The sequence below is a fragment of the Lethenteron reissneri genome, chromosome 43, assembly GCF_015708825.2.
Source record: "Lethenteron reissneri isolate LAM-NWPU_2019-01 chromosome 43, ASM1570882v1, whole genome shotgun sequence".
NCBI lineage: Eukaryota > Metazoa > Chordata > Hyperoartia > Petromyzontiformes > Petromyzontidae > Lethenteron > Lethenteron reissneri.
In genome coordinates this window covers 11757049-11781423 of record NC_083821.1, presented here as the reverse complement: position 1 = coordinate 11781423, position 24375 = coordinate 11757049, and the positions used below count along the sequence as shown (strand labels likewise).

Below are 24375 nucleotides of genomic sequence, written 5' to 3'. Positions count from 1 at the left end.
CGACTCAACCTCAAATTAGTACCCGGTGCGGTGTGTAAACATCGCCATTGGGGAGACAAAGGCGGTCGGGCGTGGTGCTGGCCACCCACCCCCTCGTGTACCGTGCCGTCCTTCATAAGTGCTCACGAACAGCACTTGCCCCAACAGTCTGTCAAGGCTATAGGGGAGATATTTGTCTTCGTCTTTGATCGTGTTACGTGTGTGTGTATGTGTTGTGTTCATGCTCCGCAGCCCAAATGCACCGCTACACAAACCTGATCCAGCAAGCCCCCAACAACAACTATCCGGCTCGTGAGGTGAGGGGGCCCCCGGGACCCCCCGGCAATTCAGGCTCCCAAGGGCCCCCAGGAGAACCCGGCAGCCAGGGCCGCCCAGGCTTCCCGGGGGAGCCCGGCATGGGAGGCTCCTCCGGAGAGAGGGGTGAGGACTTCACACTCAAGCGCAGTACACGCACCTAGTCTGGCACGATTGCTGCGGTGAAGTCGCCATCAGTTAGTGGCGAGTGGCGGTTGTTGTTCTATGTAATGTGCCTGATGCTCGTCTGTCTGTGTTTACGGGTCTGCCTATTGATGTGCTCTGAAGAAGGGCCATTACCCGAAATGTCGCCTTTCGTATATAGAATTTTTTGAAGACCCCAAAGTGTTTTTGACAAATGTTCTGAGTTTTTTTTTCTTCAAATTGTGCTTGTGCACCACTGCCAAATGCAGCAGCATCACCAACACAATTCGTATTCGGGGACCAGTTTAGGTGCGCGTGGGTTTTGTGTCGCCGCACGGCTGCCTCCGCTCACCGTGGCCTCGTGCTTGCAGGTTTGCCTGGAGACAAGGGAGAGAGGGGATCCCCTGGGATCAGCCAGCAGGGCCCTCCCGGCCCTCCCGGGCTTCCAGGCAAGAAGACACATCCTCACTCACTCGATCGCTCACTCGCTCGCTCGCACAGGCTTTGGCTAATTCACCCACAACACACCCGGCCTTGACACAGCTCACGCAAGATAAGCAGGTTTGAGCTTGGATTGTGCTTGGATGGTGACCGCTGTCCACAAACAGGATGTCAGAGCGCTACGGAGCTGATGACGACCGCTTGTGTTGCTTATTTTCTTTTAACCTATCTACGTGACTTTACCGAAAGACCTAAAGAATATTAATTCCTGCAGTCACGAAAGCTTTAAGTCAAGTTTCTAAATGCTACACTTAGTCGATCCAGTGGCATAGTTCTCTTGAGTGTGCAGGCGGTGGGACTGCACCACCGGGACCCACGGGCTGGAGGGGCCCAGGCACCGACCTACGAAGAGGGAAATTAGACAGAAGGCCCCCAATTCAGCCCTTACAACATGACCCACATCATTGCGTCTTTCCCGTGTATTTTAGCACTGTAATTTTGCGGTTCTGGTTTATGTTAATACGAGGGACGCAGAGTAGAACTCGGTGCTTTTGAAATGGGTGGGGAAGCCTTTCCTTCCCCAGAGCCAAAAAGGACTTTCTGAACCCTTTGGTGTGCCACCACACGTCAACACGCACACACCCAGAATATCCAATCCTCACGCCAAAAGTAATGTGTTTGCTGACCGAATATAAAGAGGAGTGACTGAGCTTGGCGTTAACATTAGAAATGCAGCAATGCTGCCAGGTCGATAATACCCCCCTCTGGTACCCGATTAGTGTGGCTAAAATGCTTTGCGTGGACAATAAAATCGAGTTTTTGGGTCCTTTCCAAGTGCCGGGCCTCATGTGGGCGTGGGCCGTCTGACATGAAGCCTTCGGGGTTCCCCTTGACGTAGACTTTGGCAGTGACTCGAGGGAACCAAGTTCGTGGCCATGACACCTTCAGTTTATTGTGAACTCCAAATTCGGTAAAGTGGCGACCGTCAGTGCAGGAGCCGACTTCTTCTCTCGCGTTCCCCTGGTGAGGGAGATCTGCTCGGTTCACTTACGAACAACACCGCTGTGCATTGCCCTCGGAGCGTGGAGCGACGTATCATGGCAAGGCTTGCAAGTGAAAAGCGAAAAGACAGCTCGCGCTCAGCTCGCTTTGTCACGTGGATTTTAACACCTGCCAGTGCCATTTGCAATCCTGTGCACGCGATTGACAGGCACGAGGAGGAATGGTACTCGTCAGCATTCTCTTTGCACAAAAAACCTCCTTGCAAGCTGCGCCGCTCACTCTGAAGAGAGTGGCTCCCATTTCCCCCTGGTGTCAGCCCACAAGAGTTTGCATGTGTAGATATGCATCGGTTGTAGCGTGGGGTTCTCTGAACCGCTGATACCATGCACCCAGCGGATACGCACGGAGACCCCCATCTTAGCTTCCCGTGGTGTGGAGCCTTGAGTTAAGGCGCTCTACAACATAGTTTAATACGTGGTAACAATAATAGAGTTATTTAGATGGCAGGGGCAGTGCAAGGACGGAGGAATGTGTGACCACATCAGAGGGCACGTGGGGGTCACGAGAGGGCAGGGGAGGGACGGGAAGGAGTGGAGGGGCGAGAGAAGAGGAAGGGAAAGGAGGAGGGCTGCTTCATGTTCAGGGGAAGTTTGTTCCAGTGGAGGGGTGCAAGGACAAGGATCGAAAACGAGATTGGTCACCGGGAGATGATAACGTGCTGCCCATGCAGCCAAGGGCAGTCAGGGTGCCCTGTCTCACCATCTCAATACACAATCTATGTTCCTGCAAATATGGATTCATGCAATTGATTAGGTCAGTGAACCGAACTTGAATTGGCGGATCCTTGTGCCGATGAGAAATATTTGAAGTGACTCTAAGCAGGGTCTGTTTTAAGGAAATGTTCACACTGAACAAATGGCTCTGTCATGTGTTCACGTGAGTTCACGGCAGCATCGCAACACGATACAGAGCAGCGGTTAGTGTACAGAGCCGATCTAATTTCATGACTGACCACGTGGGGGTATAACACGAAGAAACGTTCGCTTAACACTGGCCAGTTGTCACTTCCTGTTAATATCGACATCGACTCAAAGATTAACAAAAGCAAATAGAATTGGCTGCAGAGGACGATGGGAGGAGTGAGGGCAAGGGGGTACGGTGTGAGCGTACGGTGGGGAGGGAGAGTCCATTCAGGTGGGAGTGCTTGAGTACGTGGGGGTGAGGTTTGGGGAAGAGCGTCAAAGGGACACGGCAGGTGTGTGGGTGGACCCGAGAGAGAGAGGGGGGGGTTGTGGAAAATGGACCTCAACAAAAAAAGCAAGATAGGGACCACAAGCCAAGGATGTGGTCCCACAAAGGCAACGTTGCCCTCCCCTTACAAGTAAACGCAAATTAACGACCGTGGTTGATTCACTGAAGCGAACGTCAAGTCTACGTTCGATATTCCTTCACCACCGTCATTCTGTGTGATCATACGCTGGCGATGACGATGATGGCCGCACATCATCACAATTATCGCCACCATCATCATCACGTTCTTCTGCAAGCGTCCAGCCCTGGGCGGCTTGCACGGGAATGCTCTTCAGTGGCGTTACAGCTCGAGCCATTCTTTTCAATGGTGTCACGGTAGAAACCCCGTGCTACGCTGCGCACGTGGCACGAATTATTCTGGGAGCAATTTGCAAACGCATCGTGGCACCCACTTGCACAAATGACGCCGGCGTGCGCAAATTGCCCCTCAACGAATTTGTTTAAACATTTTAAACAAATTCGCAAGTGGCTGTTGGTCAGCTCTATGCACTTGCGCAGCCCCATTTGACGATGCAATGCTGGATGAAGGCCTCGCCATGCCGTGCAGGTATTGGGGGTTATTTAACCATACTTCACCATGATGGTCAGTGTGGGTTGATGAACGTGGAGAACAGAGACCTGGAGGCGGCACAACTGTCAATTTTGCAGCACTGGCCTCTGCTGCCAACCTCATAGCCCCCTGCAGATGTAACATCTCACAGATCAAACCGGCGCCGCTCAGTTTCTTTTGGCGAGCCCGAGCCAGTGGAGAAAACTCCACATTGCTATGGCAGGACCCAGTTTTACCATAAAACAAACCGCCGTGGACCTGTTCCCAGGTGGTGTTTATTTGCCCGTCCTCAGTTACAGAGGTTTCCGGCCTTGTTAGTAGCTGAACTCGTTCCCTCCAAGCCGTGCGGTCCTTGTCGATGGTCGTGTGAAATGCCCTCCCGCGTGTCGCCCAGGCCCCCCCGGGGACTCGCGCACGGGCAGCCCCGGCTCCCGAGGCCTTCACGGGGCAACGGGCCCCCCCGGGTCCCCCGGCAGCCCGGGCCCTGCCGGTGCCCCAGGACCGCAGGGATACTGCGACTCGTCCCAGTGCAACCTGGTCTACAACATTGACGGTGGGTGAATACGCACGCACCCACGCACCCACGCACCCGCGCACCCACGCACCCACGCACACGGCACCCACGCGGCACAGCCCACACACTTGCACTGGGCAGACCGTGTGTGCTGCATCCCACCTACTGCCTTGAGCACGGAGAGGGTGGTGGGGTGGGTGGGTGGGGTTGATGTGTGGGGTGAGTGTGCGGAGAGGGTGTGTGGGGTGGGTGTGTGGGGTGGGTGTGTGGAGTGAGTGAGTGTGCGGAGAGGGTGTGTGGGGTGAGTGAGTGTGCGGAGAGGGTGTGTGGGGTGAGTGTGTGGGGGTGAGTGTGTGGCGTGGGTGTGTGGGGTGGGTGTGTGGGGTGGGTGTGTGGGGTGAGTGAGTGTGCGGAGAGGGTGTGTGGGGTGAGTGTGTGGGGGTGAGTGTGTGGCGTGGGTGTGTGGGGTGGGTGTGTGGGGTGGGTGTGTAGGGTGAGTGAGTGTGCGGAGAGGGTGTGTGGAGAGGGTCTGTGGGTGTAACGTGTCATTTTGTATAGACGTTCACATATACAATCTTGTAACATATCTGCCTATACCTTAGTCCCGAGCGAGTCGGCAGTGCTGTATGTGGGTTTGCTCCAGGTATCCGGCTTCCTCTCACATTGAAGCCAAACAATCGTAAACAGAATTGTCCAAACTTCCCAGTGCAGGGCTCTCCTGGAAAGAAAAATAATCTTGAAACTCAATGATTTTAATATATAACAATTACTTACATCTTAGTGAATGAATATCCATAAGGAATGTTTATAATTGATACATGAGGTGGTTTGGTGGCTCAGAGGTCAGAACACTGAGCTGAAATCGCTGAGATTCTGGGTTCAAATCAAGCCTGTGATTAAACTGGGTTCTCAAGTACAGCAAGTTGATGGTCTCAGTCTGCTCACAAATGACCGCATAAAAAAAAACATATTTGTTACTATTGGTTTTGTGTTAAACGTGGATAAATTGCTTCTCTAAACATAAAAAAAATGTCAGATTTGCTATTATGCGCCAAATGATACTCTAGGTGACTGATTTGGTGGGAAAATGCTGCTTCTGCTGCATGTCCCAGGGGTCAGCTCAAGGCATATCAGAGGTAGCTCCGTGATAGCTGCTTCTGTGGGCTGTTGTCGAACGCAAATGGTTGCACTGCTCTGCGAGAGTTCGGAATGGATTCTTCATCTCATGACGTGATGCAACGCGCATACTTGGGGTGGGAAGCAAAATAGAGCTTACGGAATAAAGGGCTTTGCAAGTGATGCATCTGGTAGAGACACATTTAAGACTGTGTTTACACTTAAACCTATAAGTGGCTCCCAGTAAAAGGTAGGAAATGTCAACGGCTTAATAGTTGCGGCTTGGAAAGTTTTCTCTATTTGAACGATATCTTTCACACAGCTGATGCACGATGGCCCAGAGGCCCTCTCTTCGCGCTGACGCGTGCAGTGGCCCTAAGCGCAGTGCACCAATAAATAGCGCTGACAGGTGACCTCATCCCTCGCCGCCCCCTACCACCTGAGCCACCCCCCACTGCCCCCCTCCGGAGTCGGCACTCCTTTCACTCACTTTGCCCAGGCAGCAAATGCGTTTAATTAGCAATCGGGCAGCGACCCCATCCTAATAACAATAGAGTGCGGAAATTACCGGGATCAAATTCCAATACTAATGGCAGGAAATGTTTAAAAATGACCGTTTACATTACAGATCTTTAGCAGATATGTCAACCACCAAAAATGCTTCAGCGGCGAGAGTTGATGCACGTCTTTTAAAAGCAGCCCCCGCTCCACGTGATGCTTTTGGCCGCATTGGTCTTCCTCTCGCTCATCCTGAAGCATTGGCTCGATCCAAATTAATGCATCAATGAAGAGCGATATATATAATTATATATATAATGCTCCGGATGGAAAATGTAGGTGTACTCGCAGTACTAATTGCCGGTAGCATTGCACGAGCAAAGATTTCTGTTAAAACTCTGAGAAACTGAACGGAGACTCAAAGCGAGCGGAGAGGTGGTGGGGGGGGGGGGTCCTGGCAGACGCCCCACATGGCTGTCTGCCCGGGATCCGCATGCGACTTTGGCCAACGTTATCTTGGCTTCCCTCCAGCAGCTCCGTAGGGGCCTCTGCAAGCCCTCCTCACCCCTCCCCATCTATCGACGTCTGTTCCTCAAACGCCCCGTTTCTCTCACCGTTGGACTCTCTGACTCGGCGCAATCGAATTCTTATAAAGTAGTTAGTGACTGAAGAAATAATAAGAATAACAAAAAAAATAACGGCACTCACCGACCCTGCTGTTGTGTCAAAGCAAAATAAATCGAGCGGAAATGAGGCAGGAATGCGACATGAGACCAGCCGACGAGAGACAAAATGAACCACGGAGTGGAGAGCCAGAGAATGGGAGAGAAGCAGAGGAAGACAACCAAATAGATGGCAGCAGCCACGGCGAGATGCATTCACAGAAGTTTGGAGGCCACAATCGGACAGGAGAAATGAATTAAAGGAACCGGAGAGAATAAGTGAGGCCAGGAAAGCCTCACTGAGTCTCGTGACTCTTTTTTTTCAGGAGGCTCCTTCCAAGTCTTCACAGTAGAGGGCGGTGATTGCTTTGTACGATCCGTCACCAAACTCCTCTGACTGCTTCCCCCCGCCCCCCTTAGCCACACTTTCGGTGAGACGCAGCGGCTCGTGAGCTCCCCCTGCGGTTCTAAGGAGGAAATTGATCCAAACTTGTCTGATGACTTGGCACCGTGGAAATGGGTGCACAAACGCAAAACACAAAAACTCAACGCGCTTGAAATAAACATCCAAAAAGGAAATGGAACATCAAATCGGTAATGTTTCGAGCCTGAAATGTCACCAATGTTACGTATGTTTTTTTCTTCCTTTTAGGGCAGTGGTATTGACAAGCTTGTTGATTCTATATGAACCAAAAAACTGCTGCAGGAAACAAGATTCTGTAAAGATTAACTTTCTTGGTAACTGCACATTGCAGTGTTCCCTTCTTTCTCACTGTGGAGTTTAGGCGTACATTATTACTCATTTTCTTTCAGAAGGAACCTTTTAAAAATTCGCTTTTAACATGTGTTTTTTTTTATCAAACGCAAAACCCGTCAAAAACGCAGCTCTCTCAAAAGTCTTTCCACTCGGAGAGTTGCGGTGCTCCGCGTGACATCGCTATTTCTAGATGTGTGGTAGGAGGTTTGAACTTGACCTTTTTTTTTATTGCCCGAGAGACTCGATATGTCACAGCCGTTTACGACCATGTGCTCTGTGAGATGAAACTGGTTTTTACATCATCGTTTTATTGTTTCCGTCGTGGTGGATAACGGCTTCTCAGAGTGCAGTCAGGCTCGCACGTACGTCCACACGGTCTCACATCGATCATCGAGTGGAAACTCATTCAAAGAACGAAGAGTCATAGCTGTGATACAGAAGAGCGAGCACATCAACAAAGGTCCGGAGAACAATAATGACGATCATATAGATGGTAGTAAGATTATATGCGTTACGTTAATATTAAATTGTAAATATGTACTCAATTGATTTTAAGCGTTGAATCAATGTCAAAAGATGTTAATTACGTGTAAATGTAATTCACACGTAGTTATTGTTTAAGCTATATGCTGGTAGGGAAATGCGACTCGCAATGGACAGGGTCTGGTAGAGGCGACACAATGCGCAGGATGGAAACCAGGGCTTGACTGAACTGAAGGGACTGCACGTGCATCATTGGCAATGAGACCAGCAAGCAGCATGGCTAATCATCTTGTACACTGTGGACACAATACATTATTCCATATTACACACGTGGATTTAATTTCTATAATAATAAAAAAAAACAATAACTACTCTATGCATTTGCACAGTCAACTTGGAATTATCACGTGGTGGAGTTATAGTCATGGCGCATGATCTGGCGTGTCACAGTCTCGATGACAGCTATTTGACGTCGCACTCTTTTTCTTCAATTAACCTCACTCACGAAATTAGCGACGGAAATATCTCCGCGTTGTTGAATTGAGTCAACGATGACTGAGCGGACGAAAGTCCTCAAGCGTGCCAGTGGCTCCGAGTGTGACGGGACGAGATTCACAAGTCCGCACGAAGACAAGACAAAAAACATTCGCCGACTTGATAGACTGCATTCATAAAAATAATCTTTATTTATTGAGCATCTTTCATAGCACAAGGTTCAAGACACGCTTCATACAAGTTAAGATAAAATAATAATAACCTCTTTTTTATAAAGCGCCTGTCATATTGAAGCATCTCAAAGTGCTGCAAAATTAAAATACACTCACAAATATCGATAAAATCTGAGCGAAATAGAAAGCTGCTGACAATAACAACACATCAACGATGACTCTCGAAATTCCAATAATACAAAGAACTGTGAAAAATGCGGGAGTAATAATAGCAGAGTAATCCAATCAGACAACAGAATTGGTTTTAAAATCTTAAGTTACAGGGAAAGCCGGCAAGTAAAAATGCGGGAGTTTTAAGACGCAATTTAAAAAGTGACACAGACTCAGAATCCCGAATGGACCACGTCAAGGGGTTCCACAGTGGCGGGGCCTGGCTGCTGCAGGCTTCTTCTCCCATGGAACGTCAACAACACAGCAGTCTTGTCTTTGGAATGATGGAGTAGACCGGAATCGGCTGATCCCAAGTTTTACAAAGACAGAATGTTGTACATGTACTTATAAAGTAATACATATAATGAATAAAACGGTAAAATAACCATTACATGCCAGAACAAAATAGAAGGCTAAATTGAAGAAAGAAAAAAGGCCTCAAAAGCCTTGAATCTATGATGGGGCAGAGAGTTCCACGGTTTGAGAACCCGGACACAAAGAAGGACGTCTCCATTCCCCTCTGAGCCGAGCTGTCAGAATGCAGAGCAGGGGCCAGCAACAGCTGACCTCACTGCACTTGGGACTGGCCGAAAATTGGTAATTAGCTGAATATGTTCATAATACAATTTACTGTGTTCACTGGTTGACTCACGTGATGGTATTGGGTGGGGAAGAATTCCTCACCTCTCACCACCCACTTTTAATAACAAAGAATGTCTTGAGAATGACTAAATGAAATACACAAATTAAGACTTTATTAAAACTCCACAGTTGTTGGCTAGATTGCCACTAAAACAATTATTTATTTTGATGACACGATTATAAAATCTCTCAATGCAAGCAAAACACATCGAGTATTCACTTCGCAAGTATCAACAAAAGTACGCAAACTGTACGTGATATCGTGCACACACACTGCCCTTGTCTCTTCAGTTCTCGCCTGGCTAAACAAAGTAAACCCGGAGCATTGAAAACATCTACCCCAACCCATTATCCTTGCAGCCCAGACCACCGTGGTTCAGTCAGATTCCAGCGCACACCACCGCACGCATTGGTGGCTTCGTTCCCGTGTCCCCACAATTTCAATGAAAATAATCTCCCAAACCCTAGGCAGGGCAGTCCATAGGGGGGGGGGGGGGCGGGGTTGCAGGGCCCAGGGAAATCACACTGTGTGTGCCCCCCCCCAACGCCTTCAAACTAAACCGGACGTATTACATCTGACACCGTGGCGTCGAAGCACGGGGGCCTGGGGCTGTCATCCCGATTCGCCGTGTGCCCTCGGGATGGCTTTGCCCACAAGGCCGTAAATGTCTCATCCCGTACGTTCTCAGTGTTTTCTTCGTGTCACCGTGATGTGCACGTCCCCGCCTTGTTGTGGTTGGTCCCCGAGGGTGAGCGAACGTTTATTGGTCTGAACAGGGCACCCCCTCGCTCGCTCGCCGAGCCGTCAAAATGTGCGGTCATTCATGCCGCAGACGTACAGCTGTGAGCAGTTTGTGCACAGTGCTCGAACAAATATCAAGTTAGCGCAATAATGTGAGAGTAATTAATGAAATTGGACACTGGTCAATTGGCTGTTAACATTTCTAATTAAGTTATATGAAAACGAAAAATCTATTAAAACTGAGGGGCCATTTCCTAACACAGTTCACCTGCTAGTGCCATGTGGTCGTGGTTAATACCCCTTTGGTAACGTCTGCCACACGGCATGGTGTTTACCCAGCGTCTACTCTTGAAAAATGTGACGTAAAGTGTTTTGCTGCTGACAAAGGTAAAGGAAGTCATAATTTTCAACGAAAGGGAAAAGCACAAACTAAACTTCTCTGGCACCAGAGCTTCGGCTACACATTTCATTCGACCTGAACGTAACCATTGTGCTGGGATTCTTGCCTCCAACAATATATTATAATCGTTTGATAAATCGTAGGCACGTTTAAAGAAGCCAGTAGTCATCATTGTGCTGGGATGTAAATATCACAAACAGGAATCGGTGGAAGGTGAACGGCTCGTGGTGGTATGCACCGACGAGCCTAGTAATGCACATCTGGAAGAAGGCCTCCCGCAGGCTGTGGCACTCTGCTGCTGCCGCGTACCAGTTGAGGGTAACTGATCGGATAGTCGGTCACGTTGTACTATTGAACTATAAACAACTATTTTTATTTGACCAGGTAAGGCTCACTTAGCTATGTAGCTCTTTTTCAGAAGCAACCTGTCCACAAATGATAGCTCAATGAAAGAGCTCATCACGTGGAAATGTATAGCATCCAAATACTCTAAACACATGTTGATTCTAAATGTGGAGGGCCAAAACCGGAGGACCTGGAGAAAAATCCACGCGACCACGGAGAGAGAGACATGCAAACTCTAAATATACAGGCGGCAGGGTTGGGATCGATCCCATGACCTCCTGTATACCAGTCGAGGTAGTTAACATCTCGCCACCATGGCGCCCTTGTGCTGCGTTTAACAGTGGGGCTGCGCTTCGGAGTGTTTGGCTCACAAAGTTTTGTGAATGTTGAAGTTATCGGTACTAAAGACCTCAGGTTGGACGTGGACAGGGGCGGTTTCTTCATTAGGGCGATTGGGCGACGCACCACCAATGTCATTGAACCACAGAGTCACGCTAGCCGTCACTGTCAGCCTCTGGATATAGTCCAATCAGCGTCATGTCACGTTCTGTGGAGTACCGCCTCTTTTTGGGCAATTTCACTCCGGCTGAGAATCGCCCCGAGTGGCCCCATAGACTTACATTCAAAGATGTTTTTTTTCGAACGGGGGCGCTCCAAATGCATTCTCTATGGCTTCCGGGAGGGCGAGCCCGAACGTGCTTACGTCATCATACGTGCTAACGTCATCATACGTAAGCACGTTTCATCCAACAATATAACTTATCGCCACCTAGTGGAATCTTTAATAAAATAAACTTGAGTGGTTTGTTTTAATAGTGAGTATAGAAACAAACAAGATGTATTGTAAGAGTCACTTTCTTTTTCATTAATATTAAAGAAGTGAAGTTGCCTTTACATGCTTAAGCTGTTAATTTATCCATTCCATGGGTGGACCTTATCCTTATCAATCATCCAGACATTTGCCCCCCCTGAGAGATTTTGCAGGAGCCGCCACTGGGCGTGGATAAAGGATAAAGCGAGGTCTTTTGGAAGCGACTGCGTGGCTTGTAAAATGCCTCCATGCTTCAGGTGGACAAAACTTTAGCTCTTGCAGAAGTTCCATTATAACCAGATATATTCTCTCTCTCTCGCAAACGGATTCCAGTTGTGAATCGTGTCGTCACAGGATGAACACATTGCCATCCAGAACTCTTGCAGTGAGCAGTGTTGCTACCTTGTGTCTTCGAAGGGCCTTTAGAAGATGACATCACAGTTTCTTAATGCGCACAAGTAGACCTCAAGCCATACTGGGGACGCACCATTCATATACCCTGCAAACACATATTTGTCACGTGTCAATTTAATCCGGAATCCGTAATAAAACCAGAATGTTTAGTCCTGAGAGCAGTAATATGCTGTATAAGTGAAAAAAACTATATCATAATGTAATGGGTTATTTTGTACAATCAATGGTGACCAGTTTGATATCACCGACTCACTACACGACACTGGGTTCTCCCCACTTCAATTATGAGTGATGCACAGATTCGAACCCAGAATCTCGGCCGTGCCTTATCAGTCCTCTGACATGATATAAGCCTCCTCAGCCAAAATTTTAAGTGAACAGAGGGTGACCTTGATATATTTCCTGTTTAAAGGATGAAAAATTAAATGTAATTAGTCACGGAAGACTCACTGGGTCTCAAATTAACAGCAATACGCATGCTTCACATATCTGTCCCTGAACATAAAAAATTATTATACAGTGGTACCCCGGAGATCGAACTTAATTCGTTCCAGAAGGCCATTCGAACACCAATTTGTTCGAACACCGAATTAAGTTTCCCCATAATAATGAATGTAAATGACATTAATTGGTTCCAGACACAAGAAATCTCTCATTATAAAGCATTTTTACACGACGTTTACAGTAATTACATGCATAAAATCATCATACAAAAAAACAAGAAACAATAAGTAAATGGAATAAATAAAATAAATGAACATTGAACTTAACTTTACCTGTAGTAAGGAGAGTTGATGACTTGAGTGGAAGGTGGTGAGGAGGAGGCGGTGGTAAAACCTTTGTCTGGGCAAGCGTTATGCACGCTGGCCATACACGTCTCAGCCGTACAGGTTCTTTCAAGTCGCGATTGCCCGTTCGACCTCCGCATTTCGTTCGGTTTCCGGGGGGAAAAATGTTCGGAAATATTGTTCGAACACCGATTTGTTCTAGTTCTGGTGCGTTCGATCTCCGAGGTTCTATTGTCATTTGTTTACATATCCCGTCAGCCACATGACCTGGGAATGCATCATTTAACCAGTTTTGGTTCAACACAAGAATACCATGGATCGTCTTTAACATTCAGTGTCTCATCAGCAAAGTTGGACTTACCTGAACCAATGCTGGTGTCCTGTCAAATGTTTATAGGCAAGGGACCTGTCGTGGATATAGCCGTAGTCTCAAGATCATTTTAGCAGGGTTGTGCCAGTTCCATTTTGATTATTATTATTTTGTGGTTTGAAGGAAACCAGGGTACCCAGAGAAACCCCACCCATTGGCATTGATAGCACTCAAAGGTGGACACAGATAGGTTTGTATGTATGTATGTTCAACATCTTTTGCACCATACGTAGCCAACCGTGCTAATCGGAGGTGCGTGGGGAAGGACAACAAACTAAACACAAAAAGCATTTCTCAAGAAATTCGTTTTCAGTCTCGATTGAAATGTGCATAGCTCCAGTGGCTTCCTTATATCGGAAGGAAGAGCATTGCAGACGACCGCAGAAGTGCATCTGAAGGCAAGTGATGCAGTGCCCGTCTTTGTTCGATGGCTTGCCAAAAAAAAAACTTGCTGTCCTGCCATCTCATGGCCATCTGGCAACCCGTGTGTTTGATGTGATCCATAAAATTGCCTCTATAAAGCACTGAATCCAGGGAGAGTACCGCCACAGTACAAGTAATTATTACATATTTATTTCAAATGCTCTTTGGTTCTTTCGGTAAAGTCACGTGGAAAATAAAATAATAATAAAATACGACGTTTTGATTGCAACACAAACAACCGTCATCAGGTAAGAATGAATGAGAAAAAAAACAACCTGGTAAACTTAGAAACACAATGCAATACAGCACAGAGAGCCGGCTAACACAACAGCCAACACGCCACCTGGCTGACCACGCTCCTCCAAAGAATGACAACAAACAGAAAGACAGCGCCACTGTGTCGAGGCCTTAAATAGAGAGGAGGGGGGGTTGGGGCAGAGAGAAAGAGGGGGGCAGCGGACAATGAGAGAGTTGTGTGGAATTCCGGACCATAGTGGCCAGAGGAGAGACACATCTAGTTGATTTCAAGTAGTTAACTACGTCAAGTTTACTTTGCAATCTGGTATCAAAAGTTTTTTTTATCTGCAATTTCATTGGTGTGGGTTGAGATTTGTTGTATATATTTGATGTTACATAATGAAATGACTGTACTTATTTACATGGCAACTTGCATCATACTCATCAGTATGTGTGCTGGACAGGTGTTGAGAGTGTTGTATGTGGTCTTGTCGTGTGAGCGTGGCGGTATTGCTGGCAAGTATTCACACTCATATGGACACACGTACACACACTCGCACGATACACGTACACTTTAATGGTATTCTCTGTCAATGATTAAATCACTCAGAATATTATTATCTTATCTTAACGGAATTGACGCAGAGCATTCACCAAGGTGCTTTACAAAGAATGTACGACAGTACAACGTATGAATGTAATGGTGGAGACGAGGTGAATGCAATTGATGAGAGGAAGCAGTGGGGGCAAGAGCGAAATTGATGACAGTCGAAGACGATGACTGGATTGAACGAGCTTGACGTCATCAGAGCTCAGAAGCTAAGTTGGATTGAGCCTAGATAGCGCTTCGATGGATGACCACCATGCATAACAGGTGTTATAGGCTGGGGGCAGCAGAGGGCAGTGCGGCAAAATCAATTGTCGCGCTAATTCTATGCTTCCACACGCATGCTTACCCATGATCAAAACCGGCACTGATCAGCGTGGTGAAGTATGGTCAAAAGACCCCCACCACGCACTCACTGATCTGGCTGTGGGGTAATTGTCAGTACGCTGTGCTTGCAATCCAGAGATCGCTCTTCTCCTGTTGCAGCCACTGAAGTGGCTACATTCCTTAAATACACCCAGCACCATGAATGGGTACACTTAGGCACTCAGCTGGTCACGCATGGTGGGGTAAAGTGTGAGTACGCTACCTCTTCCAATACATCTGGCCAGTGTGGAAGAGTAGGCCAAACACCCTTTGAAAGGTGTTCTCTAGAGCTCTAGCCGCACTAGCAAACAATTGTTGTATTGCACCCAACCCGGGCAGGTGTGGGGAGACCGTGATTCGGCAGTAAATTAACATGTTCATGTCCAGGGGTTGGCGACCTGTGGCTCCAGAGCCACATGTGGACCTTTAAGGACTGCCTCGTAACGTTACTCACGTGCATTGCGCACCTCAGATTAGCACGGTTGGCCACGTACGATGCAGAAGAAGTTCAACGTACGTTACATACATTGGCAGCTCTTGAAATGTTGAGCGTCTTCGAAACAAAATTGGCTCCTCTTGTTGTACCGGTTGCCGACCCCCTGTTCATGTCCAACACAAGTAGCGTCACATGGCTGCGACGTGATCCAAGTGTCTGGGCGCGAGGGGCGAGCCCCCCCCCCCCCCCCCCCCCCCGTCTGTGTTGTGCATTGCGCCGTGTGAGGAGTGGAAGGGAGTGACACTGTCTGGCCCCCCCTCTAGGTTACTCTGGCCCCGAGCAGTAGCTGCGCCGCTTGCGACCTCTGGACGCTGCCGCTGCTCGCAACGTAACGCCGCTGGGAATCGCAAACCTCAAGCCTCTGCTGGGTCGACGCGCTTTGCTTCGCACCCTGCCACTCAACTTCTTCTCCTCCCTTCTGCCACTGCAGTTTTTTTTGGTGTTTCTTTTACATTTTTGTGGTCATACGGTTTTTTTAAGCTTTAGTAGATTGCCTTATTGAACATTGCTGTTGACGGTTCGTTACGCTCTGTGTCCTGAGAGTTAAAGGTTACATTGAAGTGCAAGTCTAGAGAAATGTGTGTAATCATAAAATTGTGCTTTTACTGTCTAGGCACTCGTGCTTGCAGAACTTCCACCACCACCACTGAACTTTGTCATGTACATGCACCTGCACTGCTGCAAAAAAATGTGTTTGCCCAGCTAGCAACATGGGGCTCTGCTTCCTGGTGCTTTTGCTGGCCTGTATACTGGGTCTTCAACGTGTACAGACATACAACGGCACACCCGCTGCACATTTCCCACGCCTTCTGTAGAGAATGGATTTTTTATTATTATTATTGTTCATGCACATGATTTTTGCTGGGGGATTGTTTTTGCCGGGGTCCTTTTTCGCGCTTGGTTATGGGATGCTGAAAGTCTTGTGTGGTTTTTTTTTGCGCTCGGGTTCTCCGCAAGCTCATGCAGGGTGGTGTGCATGGTGCCCACGTCCCCGTGACCAACCCAGGCCTTCGCTCTTGTCCCCCTTTTTCCTAAACAGGAACGCGTCCCAACCATTACCGCTGGCTCCCCCACGAAGTAAAAGTTTCATTCATAGAGAACATGGCAATCATTGTTGAAGTGATTCCCTAAAATGGGTTTACAGGATTTGAATTTCATACTGGGAACATTTGAAACTGGAGGGTGCAGTTTTAGTTTGCAGCCCCATACTTCAGGGCGTGAAATTCCGTGCCGAGTTATCCTTACACCTCACATGCCCTGTGCGTGGGTCCCACCATGTGTGTATTTTCTTGATGGCAAACGTAGTAAGAATCAAATTAATATATTGCCAAGTATCGTGCGCCTCACCCTTTGTATTGCATTAAAGACCCGTATTTGACGACACCCAGGGTTGACAGTTGCACATTTGTACTGCCCTTAAGACATCGATGTCGGCAAATGTTTCTGTACAAAAGTAGGCAATTACTCTCGTGTAGCAATGCGACGGATGACACAAGCCGTCACAGTTGAGCTTTCTGATGTGTCTTTGGGTTGTACCGCGTTATTGTTCAGCATGATATCCGACGTTTCGCTCCACGTGCCAGGAACTGAATTAAAGCTCTCCGTACATGGAGCAAAACTGAGTTGAGTTTGTGAAGCCTATGGCGCATGTATCGAAATGTCAGAAATCAAGCTAAGCATGCGGTACAACCCAAAAACACATCGGGAGAGCTTTGCAGCACCACTGTGAATATGCACGCAGTTGAATATTATCGTTTCGACTGCTTATCAGTTCATATTCAGAACTTGCTACCAAATTTGATGCGGGAACTCATTTTTATAATAGCATTGGCTTGCAGCTGTCAGCCATTCATTTGATTTCCTTAAGCAGTAGAGCCCCCATTACAGGCTCACCTTCATAACAGACATGCGTACACGTTGTGAAATCATATGTGCGGCGAATACATGTCCTCTGTTCCTGGGAATTGCTTGCTGATAAAAATACTCACTTGGCGTGTCCGAGTCAGGCCAACTGCCTCGGGTGGACAACGCTAAGACTCGGCCAATGCAGTTTGCCTCTTGTGTAGCAGTGTAGAGATTTTCTCCAGTTCTCATTTTTGCTAAGTCAACAACAAATCGTTCGTTTCCACTTCATACTGTCGGTAAGTTCCTCTGGGCACAGCAGGGTCACAGAGAGGACAAGACTTAGGTCAAATGTACACGTGTATAGCTCGCTCGCTCCAATGCCGCTCCACAGCCGAGTTGCTTGGGACTTGACAGGGACACGGGACTGAAGGTGCATTATCGGGTACCGAATTCTACGGGGACAAAAATTGCCGAGCGACAGAGACGTGGAATTGGCGTGGCCTGGAGTTACCCCGTCCAGCTCACCCTGTCAAGGCCAACGAGATGGCTTGCGTCCTGCAGCATTGTTACCGTGCCAGGCAGAAGCAAGAGACGAACGGGGGTTGGTCGAATTCGTTTTATAATGAAAGCGGGAGCCGTGAAAAGTGGGTATCTGTTGGTTGGAGGGAGGCCACCTCTTGCTTGTGCGAGCAGCTTCGGCGAAATGCAGCTGCACCAACATGCCCCTTGTGAATGGAGCCGAGAACTCGGGGGACACCCTTGCCTCGGGCTCCCGTGGGCCGTGGCAAAATTAATCGGCTTTTAAGATATAAAGAATGTGCTGTAAAGAATCGTTCCAATGTCGAGCCTCTTAGCAGAAATGTTAGCGTTCGGTTACAACTGTAGCGGTAGTAAATGCATTTGTAAAAGCTTACGGGGATGTCGCTTCTTGTGTCGCGGGCTCAAACTGGTAATCCAGGCAACGTGCAGGCGATGGGTCGGCGTGGACCAAAGAGGACATTGGTCCAGTCCTGGCCCAACGCAGTACATTGACTGAAGTATACCGCACTGGGCCCTTCCTGGCAGAACTCTGTCCACGCTCGCTTCCTCGAGTAGTCGTGTCGGACCGCGTCGCTGTCTGTAAGTTTATTGTGTTGATAGGGAGTGTCGGCTGGTTTGAAAGCGCCGCGCCTATTATTTCCTTTGTTACTTTTACTAATACATGTTGGTGGATTATCATAGTGAGGTGCTTTTGTGGGTGCGGGTCTCTTGACGACAAAAAAAAAACGTTTTCACCGCAACTCCCCCGGGGCACAGTCCTCATTTCCGAGTCGAATCATGAACGACGTTTACATTCGACCACGCTGCAGAGCGTCATCCTCCGCAGAGGTTACTCTTACATGGAATAGCCCGAGAGAAGATGCTGAGCTCCAACACCCTGCATTGCCTGCACGTGGTTGTGATGTTGGCCTCAAATTTGAGGCGGCCCGCAAATCCCACTTGGGACTTTCCCGTCTCAGGTAACGAATCCAGGATGTGTCTTCGTGTACAGCCATGATGTCAATCCACAGTTGGGTGAAGGCCTTCCCCACGCCATTTGTGGGGGTTAATTGATTATACTTCTTCACCATGCTGGTCAATGTGGGTTGGTGAAGATGGGGAGCATTTAATTACAACACCGCAACAATGTAATGTATTGCACACGGCTTAGAACCTACTGTGCATGGTGCTCATTCGACTATTACGTTGCAGGCTTAAGCCTGCTTAGCACATTCCGCCTGATTTGGTCATAATCTCACATGCTCTTTTAATTGAACACAATTTGGGCTGGGTAAGAAGCCACCTCATCACCTTGCTCGTGTTACCTGCAACTGGAAGGAACGGGCTGGAGTCACCTCAAATTGGAACCACGTGGGCCACATTTCGGAATATTGAAGGCAGATATTTCTCAAACACCGCGTTGTACATTGGGCATTCAGATGCAACGAGGACAACGTCGGTTCCAACCGTCTCGTCGCTTGAGCCGACTTGGGCGCGTCAAGAGCCAGTGCGTTGTTGACACGCCGAGATGAAGTCAGCTGCGATGTTGGCGAATGCTCCGCGCCGCATGAGGCTGTGTTGGTTGGCTGTGCGCGTGGGGGGCGAGCTGGGCGCGCCACAGCCGTGCACAGGCGACTCGTGTTCGCGTCTTTGCGAGGTTGGATTTGCAGTGATAAAAGGTGCAGATTTAGGAAGGTCTGTTTGCTCGCGTGGTTCGCGTGCAGCAGACAACATTATTCAACACGCGGCGACTGCTTTTAAACCACGTGGACGTGAGAGCGCCAGTGACAGTCACGCACACACATTCGGAGGCTCGCGGTGTCGCGCACCGCGTTAACTGGGTTTCCGATTCACCGTTTACCCAAAAAGTGTCTTTAATTATATTGACGTTTTGGGAGGTGGGGGGAGGGGAGTCGTTAGGACATACACACACGTTCTTCCTAAAACCCATCATCCTTGCATAAAGATACATTTGAAATGCAAATGTCCTTTGTGTTTTGTTGAATGCATGTTGGGCGTGTTGGATCCGTTTTAAGTCGACAAGGTAACACGTGATGGATCACATTTGCTGGCGGTTTAAACTAAGTGGCAACTAAAAACTAAAATAATCCCAAAGTACACGGGGCGGTGGTTGCAGAGAAACAATTGTGTTTTGGAAAAATCTGTTCATTTGACTAGTGATTTTATCATTTTGATTTCAGTAAGCCGAATTATCGACTTAGGATGGAAACCCAGGAAATTGGATACACCTAAAGTCGCTACCTGTGTGTGTGTGACCACTGCGCTCTCATCGTATTCGTATTGGTCCATAGTGAATGCATTACACTCTGTAACACAATTTTTGTTCCTTGGGTACGAAGTGTTATTTTTTTTATTGTTTATGCCTAAAAAGTATAGAAAATGGCTATTATTCCCCAGAAACTTTGCTTTTGTGACCAGGACTTTGTGAACGAAAGACACAAATGCACACGTTTTCTCATTGAAAATAGGTACATTGCAAAATATCACTGTCTTGGTCACAAAAGCAAAGTTTGTGGGTAATAATAGCCGTTTTCTGTACTTTTGAGGCATAAACAATGAGGAAATAACACACTACCCAGGAAAAAAAAATGTTTGTTACACAGTGAATTATCACTGGCAAGGTGGGGTCATCATTGTCGTTTGGAACTCGGGGCTCGTTAACAAAACTATGGTCCGCTTTAACGTTCCTCCGTGCATCGCTCAACCTTAGCAATGGAAGCGGCACCTCCTTGGCTTCGAAGTTAAATTAATAAAGTTAATTATTTCGCACAAACGTGTGAGGCAATGAAGTCAACTTCCTTGGTGCAAGCGTGGTTAGGCTCTGTCGTGGCACGGCGCCCGCGAGTGGTGAACCTGGTCTCCACCTTCAGTGAGTCGTGTACACGATTCTTCCATCGGCTCCACGCACCGTGTATCTCATAGCTCCATTACACGAGTGCAGACCATCGATTATCCGGCTGCTTCCAACATTATCCGGTGGTCCCGGGCCGATCCGGCCAAATCGCTCCAAAGTCTGTAACCCAGTCCGGCGATCGGCACCATGTAGCGCGATAAAAAAAAAGTATCTACACTTGATTTCAGTGTCAAATATGATACACAGTATATTATACACTACACACAACTTAAACAATAAAAGTACTGCGCGTGCATGCATCACCCCGTGGTGCAGAGTATTCGAGATTGGAGTGGTAAGTACGGTACAGTAAATACAGTAACTGTTTAAAGTAGGAAGTTTCATTTTGTTTATTTGTATGTTTACTTATGCCAATTTCATATAGTATCTTCCGAATGCATACCTAGTACATATGTTGTCACTACACGTCTCAACATCTCTCTTCTGAGTAAACCTCTCATATCTCACCTGTTCTAAATATCTCTCGTATAGATTGTTTTGGAGTGCATCATATATCTGTTCCTGCGCTCTTGACATGTGAGTCAATCCAGCTGCCAATGCAGAAAAGTATGAACACCCCTAGTTCGGACATTGTTCACGCTGATATGAAACTGCGTCGTGCAAGCAAAGGTCATACTGTGCATATGTGTAAACATTAATTATAGGTCTGTGATGATGAAATGTGTCACACTTGATACATAAATCTTGACTTAAAGCTTCCGTGACTGCAGGAATACATATTCTATGGATCTTTCGGTAAAGCCACGTAGATAGAACGTAAAATTCGTGATCTGATCCCATCTGTGAATGATGTGATCCCTGACATGCAATACCCCGGTGTCTACAAACTAAGCTGTGGCTGCGGCAGTAGTTACATTGGGGAAACCAAGCGACATGTCTCAGACCGTGTTCGTGAACATAAGGCGGATCTGAAACACGGTAGGACCAATACCTCAGCCGTGGCTGATCATTGTTTTAACGCAGTGGGCTCACGAAATAGATGTTTCCAAGACGAAGGTACTCTGCAAACCTACTGGCTATCAGCAAAGATTCGTTCATGAAGCCATCCAGATATATAACAGACAATTTCAACCGAGACGATGGGTACAAACTGAGCAATCATTGGAAGGACGATATTAACCAGTTTAAGAGTTGCATTGCCAGGTTGGATGTCTTTGCATTGACATGCTGGATGTCTCACTAGCATTGCCACCGTTGCGGTGGTTCTCTTACATTGACATGCTAATCTCTCACAATACAATGGCCACCTCCACAGCCTCAGGGCGCCCTCCGATCTTACATTTACATGAAAATACCTTCTCTAGCCCCTTCCACTTACCCTTGGGCGACACACAATCAACGGGCTGAATGTCTCACTAGCACATCCACCGTTGCGGTGGTTCTCTTACATTGGCATGTTAGTCTCTCACAATACAATGGCCACCTCCACAGCCTCAGGGTGCCCTCCGATCTTACATTTACATGAAAATACCACCTCTAGCCCCGCCCACTTACACTTGGGCTACACCCAATACAATGGCCACCTCCGCAGCTTTGGTGGCGCCCTACAGGCTAATCTCTCACAATACAAAGGACAATGCCCTAGCCATTGACATGCTAATCTCTCACAATACAAAGGCCATTGCCCCAGCCTCTGTGGTTGGACCATCTCTAGCTCCACCCACCTACCTTGATGCACCCATCTCAGGCCTATATAAGACCTTGTTTCAGCAGTTTTCTCTCACCTGAAGACGATTGCTTGTGTTGCGATCGAAGCGTCGTGATTTTTTTCTATATACGTGGCTTTACCGAAAGAACCATATAATATATACTTGATACGTATTTGATCCGACCAGAAACTCCGTTAGGATTTCAAAAGATCTCCCCTTCGCTTTTTACCCAGCCTGTAAACTTCATAGGTTTGTGTTCAGACTCTCTAACATCAGTCACATTTGGATCTAGAAATTTCTCAACATCTACATTTCAAGATTATAAAAAAGGCCTTATATTATTATTATTTTTAAAACCCTGCATTTTCTATGGTAAATATCCATAAGATATAAACTTCCAGGGCCTCAAGTGGAGAGATCACCCCTTTCCTCAGTGGCGACCATTTCACCAGTCATGGGCCTCCCATAGGTCGATCTGTAAACATCAGTGCAGCGATACCTTGACTTTCGTACACTTGACTTTCACCGCTTTGCTCTTTCGGCCGTTTTCAAATTTCGTCCACGTGCTTTCCTCTTTCGTCCGATTTCATCCAACCTTCCACGACGTTCGTGCCACGCACCATCTTTTTCGTTCAGTCTTTGAATAGAAGTCGTTCAGTAAGGATCTCTTATATTTGTGTTTATTCATATATTAATACTGTATTTATTTCTGTGATTATACTGTAAACAATACATAGTTAATTTTGTGATAACAGTATAATACAGTCTTTTTACATTCGTCCATTTTTGACATTCTTCCACGCTCTGGTCCCTAACCAGACGAAAGTGCAAGGTATTCCTCTACTGTGGATAAAAAGGCAGCCGGATGTAGTGATTGCCACACCACCCCGTCGTGTGCCATACCGACCTTAATAAGCCAGCAGATACATTAATTAACTATGGGTTTGCGGAAAATACACGCATCACATTTGGCACACAGCTTGTATCCGAAAAGTTTGAGTTTATTTGATTCGTTACACGGATGCTCCCGTTTAGCCAGTTGCCCGGGTATTTTATTAGGGGCATCCGTGTTGTTAGCACAGCTTGATTAGGTTGAATTATTCCAATGCTATCTTCATCCATAACTAAATCAATGTGATATAATTAATATATTCAGTATTATTAAGGTTTTAAATGTGTTTTTATAGAACCCATTGCACAAACACATTGCGCAAAAGCCATCCTTGCATGTCGTGTCTGCTCACGATGCCGTAGATCTGTCTGTGAGGGTTGCTCAATTTTTGTATGGGAGAGAGCAGAGTTAGGATCCATTTCCTCTCCCATGAAATTCCCTCTATGTTATATAGGGCACCAATGCGGATTTTAAACGTGCTTTAATGGTGACAGGAAGGAAAATAAAGTCACCCGAGACTTGGATTCTTGTCTTTGATTAATACACGGCCTACGCGGAGGGTGGGGGGGATACGTGACGTCAACAGGCACATTGCGTGACGCTGCCGCATGCGGGTGACATCAGAGATGTGACGTCACCGCTCACTTGCCGTGCAAAATATATCCATTATTACGCCCCCCCCCCCCAATACAAAAGTTTATTTGTATACTGTTTGCATTGTGTACAGTCTGGAAGCTACCCACATGCCAAATTTCAAGTTTGTTGCATGTTGGGAAGTATGCTAGACATTTCGAACAGACACACATTCACAAATTTCCCTTTGATATATGTAGATTCCTTGATTCGTTATGCACTATTGAAACACTTTGTACAAGAACTCGAACCAACTGTAGCAGATAATACTTCCTTGACAACCAAGTACAATAACAACCAATTCTTCAAAACTATTAGTAACAGCAACAGCACACATTTGTATAACCTCATAGTTCACCAGCTTAACACAGCGCCCCGTGCGTTGACAATCACAGAACACAGTGGAAACAAAACATACATAAACTCTAAACTCTTTGGTTCTTTCGGTAAAGTCACATAGGTATAAAATAAAATAAATCACGACGTTTCGATCGCAACACAAGCGGTCGTCCTCAGGCGGAAAAAATATATAATCCAGCAGTGGAACTGCTGAACCAGCGAGAGAGCAGCTACAACAAGGTTATATATGTGGCGATGGGCAAGTAAGCAGG

General features: G+C 47.2%; 1 protein-coding gene across 3 annotated transcripts in view; it reads left to right on the top strand.

Annotated features, from left to right (window-relative positions):
• LOC133353284 (collagen alpha-1(XIV) chain-like) overlaps nucleotides 1-23653 on the top strand; it is a 283983-nt gene extending 260330 nt beyond the window's left edge. For all 3 annotated transcript variants that reach the window (XM_061569396.1, XM_061569397.1, XM_061569398.1), the window contains 4 exons: nucleotides 232-420; nucleotides 810-887; nucleotides 4137-4295; nucleotides 15555-23653. In XM_061569396.1, the coding sequence (XP_061425380.1) occupies nucleotides 232-420; nucleotides 810-887; nucleotides 4137-4295; nucleotides 15555-15577 (449 nt within the window). In that variant the 3' untranslated portion in view covers nucleotides 15578-23653. The remainder of the gene's footprint in view (nucleotides 1-231; nucleotides 421-809; nucleotides 888-4136; nucleotides 4296-15554) is intronic.
• Nucleotides 23654-24375: the final 722 nt, after the last annotated feature.